The sequence below is a fragment of the Python bivittatus genome, unplaced genomic scaffold (genome assembly GCF_059951505.1).
Source record: "Python bivittatus isolate LINGU-HERP-01145 unplaced genomic scaffold, Pbiv_v1 ctg000070_np1212, whole genome shotgun sequence".
In the NCBI taxonomy this organism is placed as follows: domain Eukaryota; kingdom Metazoa; phylum Chordata; class Lepidosauria; order Squamata; family Pythonidae; genus Python; species Python bivittatus.
The window spans coordinates 42,877,531-42,890,076 of record NW_028277034.1 but is presented as its reverse complement, the minus strand read 5'-3'; the positions used below and the strand labels follow the sequence as shown (position 1 = coordinate 42,890,076).

At 36.7% G+C, this 12,546-nt stretch overlaps 1 protein-coding gene across 1 annotated transcript in view; it reads right to left on the bottom strand.

Moving 5' to 3' along the window:
• UNC5C (unc-5 netrin receptor C) overlaps positions 1 to 12,546 on the bottom strand; it is a 341,537-nt gene that overhangs the window by 14,391 nt on the left and 314,600 nt on the right. The window contains exons 13-15 of the mRNA XM_088133037.1: positions 10,516 to 10,749; positions 6,225 to 6,374; positions 4,247 to 4,411 (exon numbers count right to left, since the gene is read on the bottom strand). Coding sequence (XP_087989163.1) covers positions 4,247 to 4,411; positions 6,225 to 6,374; positions 10,516 to 10,749 — 549 coding nt within the window. The remainder of the gene's footprint in view (positions 1 to 4,246; positions 4,412 to 6,224; positions 6,375 to 10,515; positions 10,750 to 12,546) is intronic.

Below are 12,546 nucleotides of genomic sequence, written 5' to 3'. Positions count from 1 at the left end.
ACCAGGAGTTGCGGTTTGGAAATCACTCTGTTCAGTAGGAATGGCCGAGACCCAAGCTCCATGGAGCTCCAATGTTTCCGGATGAATAGCGATTCAGAGCATTTTGTTGGAACAGAAGTAAATTTTCTCTACTACTAGAGAGGCATTATGGTGTGGAAGTGACTCAAAAATCTGAAAAAAAAATGCCTTTTCTCCCAAGGTGCTTCAAAGCAAAGTTAATGGAAAACTATACCTTTATCCTCTTCCTTGGCCATCCCACATAGGTGAGTACATGGCAGGTGAGTACATGGAGAGGAGGAAGGGAGCAAATGTTGAAATATACTGTATATCATGACCTCATGACACAATAATGACTTGCATACTTGTGTCAGGTGGTGGAAAGCAAACAGGTAAGGGTGAACTTTGCAACATGACATCACTGTGGGCATGTCATCATTTAGACACAATCCTTGTTTGATGCAGACACCTAAGGGGAGAGCATGTGGAATTTCTCTATGCTCGGATTTTAATCAAACACAGAAAAGAATGTGAGGGCTGATAAAGCTTATATATCATCTGAAATGGCTTTTTCCAAATGCAAATTTATTTGTGAATCTGGCTGCAAAGACCTTCAGTGACATTCCTATTTCTAATACTTGGAAAACCAAAAAAAAAAAAAAAGGGGTTGTGACGGGAGATAAGGTTGGAGTGCATGGGTGCGTAACAGGCTTCATTAGAGAGCAGGCAAAATGTACAGGTACAAAATTCTATGAAATTAAAAGATTTTATATAACTCTTTCAAGGTTCCCTCCAAATATCTAGTACATGTATGTAAATCATAGTTGTTGCAGTAAATATCCTGCAGCTGGTTTCCCCCCCTTATTCATTTCTAGTACATAGCATCAGCGGATGGGGTGGGTGTGGGTGTGGGGACTTTGTTCTCTCTTCCTTCTCCTGTAATCAGATTCCAGATGAAGTTTGTCATCACCCATCTGGTTAGAAAATGACTCTGGGTGATTTACAGGAAAGTTAAATAATAATTAAAAATACAATGTAACAATCCTAAATAAATAGTAAGTATCTTCCAAGATAATTGATGGTAACTAAAAATTATTAGGCTCAGGGAATGTCACCAGGGCGCCACCCACCCCAGGGTTGATTAAAACTCTTCTTGCCCCATGCAAGCTGTCACATTGTAGACTTTCTTCCCCTTAAGATACTAGGTACTCTTCTATCCTTTGGTCAACTGAAATTAGGGATTATTTCAATGGGACATTTATTGTAATAATTGTTTATAATATTTCTTTTACCACGTGTCCATAATGGTATGGTTATTGTTTGTAACCAATAAGTCAGCAGATATAGTCTTGCAATTATGTACAATCCATCAGAAAATTTTGATTTTTTAATTCAAACATCAAGCAAACATCAGTATTTTGTTAACTGAGTTTTCATGGCTGTTCTGAATGGTCCTTCATTCAACAAACATTAACAAACTATTGATGCTTACTTGACTTTAACATTGCATTTGGTTGTGTGGCCTTCACCTATAAGTGTCACTGTAGCAATAGGAAAGGACTGTCTCAATAATAAATTACAATGACTGCAATTGTGTGAAAATCAGTTATTGCTTTTTGAAAGGTGAACTCGATCAGCAAGACAACTATATAATGTAATGTGGATTCTCTGGGGTGAAAATGAGTATGTCATGGTGGTTGCAACTGAAAGGAACTGTAAAGTTTGTGCTTTCCCAACTGGAAACTCAATCTTCAAGTCCCTCCCTTCCCCAGTATATGTTCTTGTGGATCAAGCAAATGGTTGCTCTTATTCCTTCTCAAACCTTGGTATATAATTAGGACAAAGACACAGAAAAAAAAATGTGGCAATCTTGTATGCCACACACACATTTGACCAGTCTGCTAGTCTAATGTACTTACATGTAATAGCTCCTTCAGGGTAATTAAGAAAGGAGAAAAAACAAACAAATAACAGATGCACAGAAATTGTTCAGAAAGCCCCCCCCCCCCCCCCAAAAAAGGCTGAGTCATTCCATGGACTTCCTTTAAGCATCTGAGAAGGAAACGAGTCTCAGCAGAAATAAGGAGATAAGGTTGATGATCAGATGAAAACCTGACTTTGTTATCTGACCCTGCCAAATCTTAAGCTTGCTACCACCTATCCAGGCCTTCTGAGGAATTAATTCTTTGGGTGCCATCATAGTTACTGATTAAACCCACCTTTTTCATAAGTTTTCCAGTATTTGCACCAATACTTTAGAACTGCCTCTCTGATCAGATCTGGTTAGTTATTGCTTTTAAATATTTCTTAACAACTTTTACTTTCTTCTCAGACTTTTCTTGTTAGAGGATTTGTTCCAGTTATACTATCACTGACTTCAGTTTTATGAGTTTCAAGAACTATATTCATTGATTAGAATTTTAATAATTTAAGTACACATTCCAAGGTCATTGGTCACTGGACCAGAAAATGGATTTAAAAAAAATCTAACTAAAGGTATAAATCCATGAAATCCATGGGACAATAGTGAAATGAATTGGAGGATAGTGGCTTATTATTTCTGTGATAAGTACACTTAACAGAGAGATAACTGCAGATGGATACCAGTATGTGATATATGATAAATATAAGAACTTCCAAGCACATTTGTTTCATTCACACAATTAAATACATATTTTGTAAAACACACACACCACCGTGTATGCCATCCTGGGTGGCTTCACACACTTGTGACAAATTTGTGATATAGCATTTGGCTGTTACCACCACTCCTTGATTTGACATGAATAAGCTAGGAAGGAAAATAAGGGAGCTGTCCCACTCCCAATTCAGACACTACTTTGCACTATCATATTTATGGTGTCATCTGCTCTACAGAACCCTTATCAGCATTTCTCCCATCCGCTGCTGCATATGGAAGCTCACACTGCAGCAGAATCATGAAATAAATCATCCTTTACCCTACTAAACCTCCCATAAAGTCTTTATGCTGATGCCACTGTCCTCTTTGAGGACAAAAAATTCCTCACAAAAGGGGGATTTTCTTCATCTTTTAATTTGTTTCTCTGTCTGATCCACCTCTTTCTTTATCCACCAGCACTTGTGGACAGAAGTAGCATTTATCAGAGGGACTGCTGTGTCTTTCCCAAGCCCCAAATGCTGTTCCTTCGGTTGTTGCTGAAGTTGTGCAGTTATTGAATGACACAGACCTGCTGGGCTCAGAAAATAAAAACACCATCCAAAGCCAGCAGGGGTAGAGCTGTGTGGCTCAGAGATATGGCCAGCAGAACGAAACTGATGGCTGGTTGCTATGGTGCTGAGACACCAGGATCATTCCTTATTAATGTCAGTGAGGTCTTTCATTGGAGTTGTTTTTAAATGAAAAGGGTAGTGAAAGTCAGAAAGAGAATGGCAATTGTGCCACTGCATGAGGCAGAAGGAAGACCAAGGAAGTGATTTTAAGGTCTGCATTTAATTCTGGGAGATGAAAATGAAGATAAAAGGTTTCAACTTAATCACTTTTTTTTCCTGATTAAATGGCAAAGATGGCAGCACTTAAAACACTTCAAAAATAAAATTCCTTTTCAATAAGAGTTGCCCTGCTGTTATCCAGTTTATGTTCCTAAGCAGCCAAAAGGCCAATTCCACTGCTCAGGTGAGTCCAAAAGAAAATTCTCAAAGCAAATTGATTGTCCGCAGTCATGCCTCCTGGTTATCTCAAGAGTATATTATTTTTATTGATTATGTTAGAGTACAGTCAGATCTGCATAAGTCAAACTGAATGTTACCACAATGTGGATAACAATGCCCAGGCCATCTCTGTATAGGAGGGACTACAGATAGCAGAAAATGCTTCATATCAGAAATGCCAACTGAGCATTTAAATTTAACATCTCAGTTATGTTTAAAACTAGAGACTTCATGGGGAAAGTGAACCTATATACAGAACAACTGATACACAACTGTATTTCAGCTTAGACAAACCCTCTTTTCTGTCTTGTCAGTATTATCTTTCCTTTCCTTACATAAAAGCATTCCAAGACAAAGTTGTATTTCTACTTCCTGATATGTTGCTTGATGGCTTTTTTTCATCACCTGTAACACACAGCAATCCATATGAACTAGGAGGTCAGAACAACAACTTTTGCATACTCTCAGTTTCTCCATTATTTCTTTGGTCTTTAGACAATATCTTCCTCTGAGGATTCATCGAGTTAGGAAAGAAAGAGAGAGTAGAGAGTTGCCTTACCTCAGATACCACACAGTTTAGCTGAAATATTTGTCCTTCTCCTTCAACCTGCCGTATGCAGAGTTTGCATACCAACTCCAGCGTGTTCAGGCTGAACCTTTCCAGGGTGAAGGTACAATGCAAATGTCTTTGACATCCACTCCAGATATGGTAAAAGGGAATTTCCTGGAGAAGAAATAACACTGATAATAAAAATGAATTTCTGATTTCTCAGTCAAATCCAAGTTGGATGTAACTCTCAAGTGACTAGGTAAGTATGACAAATGATCAAATATAGTTAAGAATGGATTGAGAAGAAATAAAAGAGGAATAGTTACAATGCAAAATGCATAAGTAATGTAAGAATATATCTAACACGGTACTCCCCAAACAAACTTAAAGCTTCAGAATTTTAAACATAGGCTGGGAATTCTGGGAACTGAAATCCCAATTCTTTCAAACGGTATCAGTTTGGGAGCCTTAAACAAGAAAAGGTTTCTAACTTAGATGAATTTGATGCCAAATGACTAAAGAGTTTTATGTAGCTGACATTTATTAAATTCCTACTACTGCATTTTTATGTAGATTCCTAAAGAGCTGTCTTTCATTATATAATCTTTTTTAATATAAAAAAGATATTAATTCTTGGAATTAACAACAATGAAGTTAGGGTAGGCAGGTAGATGGATTCCATATATGTTGTACCTGTTTTATCTGTCTGTACATGAAAATGTATATGATTTCATAGAGAGTAGGTTTTTCTTACCCTATACTATCTAACATTCCTTTACTGTTTTTGTAACCACTGCATAGCTCAGTCAACTGCAGATCACCTAAAGATAATACTCAGAATCTGTGGAAAGATGATGGGATCTAAATTGTACAATAATTATTCTCAGCATAAAATATAAGAATAGCTCTGCTAGACTGGGCCAAGAGACATTTTGTTTCTCATATCATTCAACTGGTCTTTGGGGTACCTGTGAGTAGGAGTCTGAGATTAATTGTTCACAAACAACAGGTAACAGTGAGCCGCCAAGATTAATAGCACTTGGCAGATCTGTCCTCCATAGATTTTCCACCATTCTTTATAAAACTACTTAAGTTAGTGGCTATCGTCACATCTTGTGATGATTAATTCCACAGGTTAATTATACATGGTCCAATCCGTTTTAAATCTCTTCCCAAACAGCTTCATTGGATGATCCCTGGTCCTAGAGTTTGAGAAAGGGACAAGTCTCTATGTCCACGTTTTCCATGCCATGCATGATTTTATACACTCAACCATGTCCCCCTTCAATCATTTTTTCCAAGCTAAAGACACCCAAACAATGACTTTGACTTTTTTTCCCTAAAATATTCCAGAATTTCTTCTGCACTTTTCCAACTTAATGATATCCTTTTTCAAATATGTTGACTAGAACTGCACACAGATCTGGATGTATCTTATTTTTTAAGGGCATTGCAGTGTTGACAAGTTTTATTTTCAATTCTTTTCCTAATGATGTTTAGAGCTCCCACACACTAAACCAATATCTGACTTATCTACTGTGACCAGTAGTCCACTAGTTCTTTTTCACAGACAGCTCATACCCCCTCAGTGTGAATATGAAGTTAGTGGTACTTTTGCCTCAATGTGCATCAGTTTACACTTACTTGAATGAAATAGATATGCTACTTAGTTGACCATTCACCCAGTTTAAAGAGATCCCATTGCTATCAGTTTGGTATCTTTAGAAAACTTAGCCAGCTCACTCTGTATTCCTTATCAAGATCCTTGATGAGCATTTTTAAAATACAAGTCCCAATGCACATACCAAAAATGCAGACAAAATCATTTAACAAAACAATGTAGCAGCAGGTGTTAAACATTCTTTTATCCTTATCAAGTATTCAGTAATTTCAGAAATCTTGTGCACCCATTTGATTTTGAAATACTGAATGATGCTTAATATTGCAAGAGGGCTGATGAATTCTTCTAGAATTTGGCAATTCTTACCTGATATTTTGCCAGTAGTTTACTCTTCCAGAGGGAATGAGTAATATCATGAATAGATAAGCGAAGGTTATGAGTGCTACCCTTAAAATGTAATGCCTTTGGGTCCTCCAATAACTGTCCACCCATTTGTCTCTCCAACTGTAGCACTTCCTGAGTGTTGGAAGAAAGACAAAATGCATTTAGCATGGGACTAAAATGCTCATTGATAACATATTAATTAAAACAACATTTTGTATCCTGCTCTGTTTTGTGAAGCTTAAGGTGACATAAATTAGAAATACCCACTGGTTGTATCTCTGAAACAATGTTATTAGCCAACAAGCTTTATAGCTGAAAGGACATTGAACCCAGATCTCAATGCTCTAAGTTCAGTCTTCTGTTCTCTACACTGTAGCATTATATACTCATAATTCACTCTTAACTAGGCTATGAACTGCACAGCCCAGGAAAAGCATTTTGTACTAGGAAAGAATGATTGCTGTCAGGTAGGCCTTACAAGAAAGACATCTGTCATACAAACCAGTTGTAGAAGAACACAACCAGAATCTGGTTCAACAAGGTAAAGTATAATCCTACTTTGATTCAAACAGGCAATTATTTTATAGGATGATTTGTATATTTCCAGTGATTTGGCAAATTTATCCCCCCAAATAAAAATTAATATAATTTCTGTTTGAATGCTTATTAGACTAAGACAGGGCTAAGGAATCTCTCTCTCTCTTTTTTTCCTGTAGAAGACTGAACTTTCTATATTGCTAGTAACAATCCAAAGCAAAGGAAATCTTCCTTCCTGCCTACTAAGATCATAATTAATAGGGCCATGCAGCACTTCCTATATGAAGGCAAAAATGGACTTTGGGGCCCATGTGTAACACCTGTCACAACTCCTTAAACCAAACCCATCTTGTCCTGGCACTGCACTGCAGGTCCACATGGCAGCTGCCAGATACTGGGAAAAGATGTAACTGCTCCAAGGGTTGAGCACCCCCACCTGCTTTAGGTTGTCTTCATATTAAAGCACTACACAGTCCTGATAATTAGCGGATTAGACTTTACAAATCATATTCATAGTTTCCCCCCTAGTATGCATGTGCACACTCCACAAAAGAAAGAAAAATATGTCTCTGCTTCAACATACAAGATCATTATGTTGATCATGTTCACAGACTATTTAGCATAATTGAGAGAAGGCTGTTGTCTCCAGCTAACCTGAGAATTCTTAAAGTCAAAATGGTGTTTTCATTTAGACTGGGGGGGGGGGGGGAAGAACCTAATTAGAAAGCTTTTAGAATTACATTCTGCCAATCAATCAGCTTCAGCTTACTCCAAGTACACTTTAATTACCTTGTGAAGATGCCTAAAAAGCAAAGCAATAGTAATTATTTGATTACTATCAATGTTAATTATACCCAAATTATATTCCTGAGTTGTGAAAAGGAAAATTTGTTATATGTCCTTATGGTAGTTCGCTGATATATTCCTCATACAGTCTATACAGTTGCACTTAATTAAGATTCACTTAAACATGCAAATTTAATAACACCATGCATCATTATTATCTAGCAATTCTACTCAACTTTTCAAAGCAGTTCAGTGCAAGCTTGAAGGGAAGATGGATATAGATATATAGTATTTGTAGTTTCTTTCATGCCACAAGCAATGAGCATTTTCAGGCTAAGAAAAGGACTTCCCTTGCTTTTTTTCCTAAGCTTGGAAAATTCTGCTTATACCATGGCCCTTCTCTTTCCCTGTTCTTCATTCCTGATATTGCAGGTTTGACATCAGGGATTTTTCAGAATGAATAGGGAGTGGATAACAGGAAGATTAAAGTTTTCTCTTATGTAGCGGTTAATGTGTTGGATTATATACAAGAAGAATTAGATTCAAGTCCAGTTTCAATCATCAAGGCTAACTAGATGATGATGACGATGATGATGATGATGATAACACTTTTTTTTTTTACTAAAGTTCAAGATAATTTTAGCATGTTCTAACTTCTTCAAGAGAAAGATATATTTTTACAAGATTCAAAGGGCTGATTTAGTCTGAATGTCTTACAGTAGCTGTGTAGTGCTTTGCTATTTTTTGTTAGGACAAGTGTTAGACATGAAACTAGAATAAGTAGGCTGCTGACTTCTCTGAAGACACCTACCCCTGCTTTCATGTAATGTTACATTACTAAAAACAGCTATGAAGGGACCTGCTGTTTTGATACGAGTTTACGAAAGTTTGCTTGAAGGTCTCCTTGGTGCTATGCACAATGCTCCCAGAATGTACTGTGACTTACCAAATGCTTCATAATGCCCCTCTTTTTAGTCTGCCCTGGTCAAACCTGTGGTAAACTATGACATGGTGCCATTATGCTGTGCAACTGGCCAATGCTGTTCAGTCCCAGTATAGGGATATATAAGCAAACTTTGAATTTATTTAACCAGAGTGGAATACATTAACTTGTATATTAACACACAAAATGCCCTTTTGTATATTAACGTATTCAACATTAAAAACATAGATTGTGTATCTATGTTAAGTATCTGAATTCCTAAAAATCATTTGGCTCTGTGGAAAACCCAGGAGCTTTGGAACAGCTTCACACACTTCCTTGCATAAGTCAGCACTTAGCTGCCTCTATTACTAATTCTCAGAAGACATTTGTTTGCACATAAAAAGTCTAGAGAATATGTGAAAACACCTACCAATTCTGTGGGCCAAAATGGGCAGATAAGAAAAAAATAATTTATCTCTGGGAGACTCAAACTTTGACACGGCTTAGATCTTAATCCCCTTTTAATGAGTTTGAGATGCAAGCAGTAATATTCTAATGAATAAAATGCAGTAATTTTCTAACAACACTGTCAGATACTGCCCAAAGAAACCACATGTGGTTCAGAAAGCTTTTCCAGCTTGTATTCTATTGCTGTAGGCAGATAATTGTTTTTAAAAGTTTAAGATGGCATGGCACTATCAGTTTTAGTCTACTGTTGTTTCTGTTCAAGCAGGGACTGTAGGTTTTTGAAACACTATAAAGCCCTGCAAAATTGCTTTTGTAAGGTGCCAGACTAAAGATGATTCTTTTAAAACTGTTTCCTGGGCCTTTAAACATGTATGTGACTTGCTTTTACTGTTCTGTGGAGTCCTTGGTGCTCTCTGCACTTGGTTGCTTGCAGATGTTTCATTACCTGACTTGACAATATCATCATGAGAACGCCAAGGATCCCACAGTTCAATCCTGAGCTACAGATATTCTCTTCTATTTTAGTGTTCTGTTAAACATTTCCTTACTGTATTTAAAATAATTGCAGAAATCAGACCGTTGCATATAAGTAAAGATAGTAACACCCAGTGTGTTGACTGAAAGACACTGTAAATTATGTACTACTACTACTAGTAGAGGTGCAATAGTAATAATAATAGTAATAATTTGTTCTATTTTGTAAAAAGCATTGGCAATAGCAGTTAGAGTCACATGGATTTGCAAGCAAAGCACAAAAATACATTTTAGGAGGTATTTATGGATATAGTCACTGAACCATTACGTAAAGCCATTGAGAAACATCCACTCAATAGATAATCTACAAGTAAAGAGTCAGATATCAGTAATGCTATGCTTAATGATGGAGATTATTACCGCACCACAGATTCCAACTATAAAGAAGACAAGAAGCTGTACCTGTTAGTGTGGAAACTCTGGTGGGAATTAGTTAACAGGTATGAATGGATAAGATTGTGCATACAAATACAGAAAGCAGTAACCTTAGATCATTTATGTTGCAAATTCTCAGTGAAAACACTGCAGACTTAGTTATCTTACCAAGCAATACAACAATAGGCATTTCATTAACAACCCCGGAGCTTCTTTTGTCATTATAAAGTATTTACAAAGAGGCATTTATATGTTTTGTTCCTCTGGGGAGCTGGCACTTTGCGTGAAAAATACATGAACCAGCAATTCAATTTTTGAGCACCTTATGGCCTTTTAATAATGCAAATATCTCGGAATCCAGATTACATTGCTGGTAGACAAAAGAATGAGGCATTCTGGAAAAAGAATTAGCTTATAGTATGAGGGAAATAATGATGCAAAAGGCATTGTTACTTTTTAATTTGTATTTTTTTGTCTTACTCATCTCCATCTTTTGTTATAAAACATATTGCCTCCCATTTGTTAGCAATCAAAAGCAAAGTCCAAAAATAAATGCTCTTGCAATGCTGTCATAATAATAATAGAAATGCAAGAAGAGGAGAAGGAGGAGGAAGAGGAGACCATGATGATATCAAGAATAAAAATTACTTTAAGGGCATCTTGGGTATCATCCAGACAGTAGACACGGATGTTATATTCCAAGGATGAGCAGATCAGCGGCCCAAATATAGCCAATTTCAGACGCTTTGCAGCTGCTTTGGTGACTGACTGCCCTACCAAGGCATAGGTGCTGAGAGTTTCTGTCAGGATATGGCATGCCTCTGGATCCAACTGGATGTAGCATGGGGTAGTGAAGTTTTCTTCTCCAACTGCTACTATATCCTGAAAAGAACAAGGCAATGGAATAAGAACAATTTTAACAATTGTTTAAAATTAACAATTTTAACAATTAATGGGTCAGACAATGCTGAGATCCATTCAGTCCATCATTAGTACTTAGGCAATTAGCATTGCTTTTCCAGTCAAAATACCATGGAGAAACTTAAAATATCTGGAGATGTCTGAGGGAATTGAAATCAAGTATGATTCATGGACTAGCATTCAAATAAATCAAGGGTATAGCCTTCAGAATCTTTATTTACTTATTTAATTTCTACTTGACTATTATCTAGGGAATGTGCTTTCATAATATCTCAGGAATGGGTGGCCCCAACCTTTTTTGTAGTTCACAAGCAAATTAAACTTCTGTATTTTTGAAGTGGTAAATAATTTTCCATGCAAGGATTCAAATCCAAAGTTTTAATAAAACATATGTGCATATTTCATTAAAGGGAAAAATATATGAATATATTCATCTGCTAAATTACAAACATACTGTATAATGTCTTTAATAATTTTAGCATGGAGAGAAATGAAAATGGAAGTTAGGGAAATTGACATTTGCCAAGGATAGGGTAAACTGAGCAATACGCACCAGTAAATCAGAATGAGGATATTTGTGGGTGGGGCAAAATGGATAAAGTTATAAAGGAAAAGAACACGAGAAGTTATAGTTGGATGTTCAGCATTAGGTCACATAAAAGACACTTCCAAATTGGTCATAGATATTAGAAAGATACTTCCCATTTTGATTAAGGACTTTAAAGGAAGAGAAGCTGCTTAGACAATCTGGAAAACATAGCTGCCCAAAGACAGCCACTAGATGATATGCAGTGATAACGGGGAAGACATATAATCACTGAAACATCAAATAAATTTATTAAGAACTTTTTTCTTGTTGTCTCAAAGTAAGGCAGCTGGTAATCTTGACATTGTAAATGAATTACTAGATTCAATGATTCCTCACTTGGGGAAAGATTCAAAATTCTTTGGTTGAGGATAAGGTGATATTGCATATATGCAAAGTGATTGAGGGATCCTTCCTGAGGAATAAGAAGAAACAGGTAATCTGTAATGATTACTACAACCATTGCTGGCCAAGCTATAAAACAATTGTGTTGGCACTTCCAAAACTGATTTGACTTGAGTGGTGCTCAATGGAAGGAAGGAAAAACAGAATAATATTCAAAATAGTGAGAGAATTAGCATATACTGTAGATGTCAAAGCTTACTGTGCAAGAAAGATAGCTGATTGGGAATCAACCAAAGCTTTGAGAGATTTGGGGCTGAAAATATATCTCAACTCCTCATACTTTTGATGTGGCTTCTGCTCCCCCTTAACTTCCAAAACCAACATAGCAGCACAGAGGACAAGGAATACTAATTGGTGCAGTTATTTGTAGAGAGGAAAATAGATATATGAATGAACAGGATGATTCCTTGAAGAAAAAAATAAACTATCTTCTTCATTACTTTACATGACACAGATGGGTGCGTGGGGATCAGCAAGCTTAACTGTAGAAGGTAGGGAAGATAACAATAAGGAAAGAATGACAAAACCATTCAGTGGAAGGATTAGTCTGTTCCTGAACGTACATCCAGGTGACAGTGTCTTATGAAAGTGGACAGCTGTAATTATTAATGCAGCCTTACATAGATCCATTAAAGAGATACCTTGGTACAGTGCTGTGACTGAAGCAACAGTCCAGGATGAGTGACTTCAAACTCTCATTGGTAGAAAGTCTGCACAATCTATTTGGAAAAAGTTTGAGATGAAGCTTGTGAATCTTTGTGTGAACC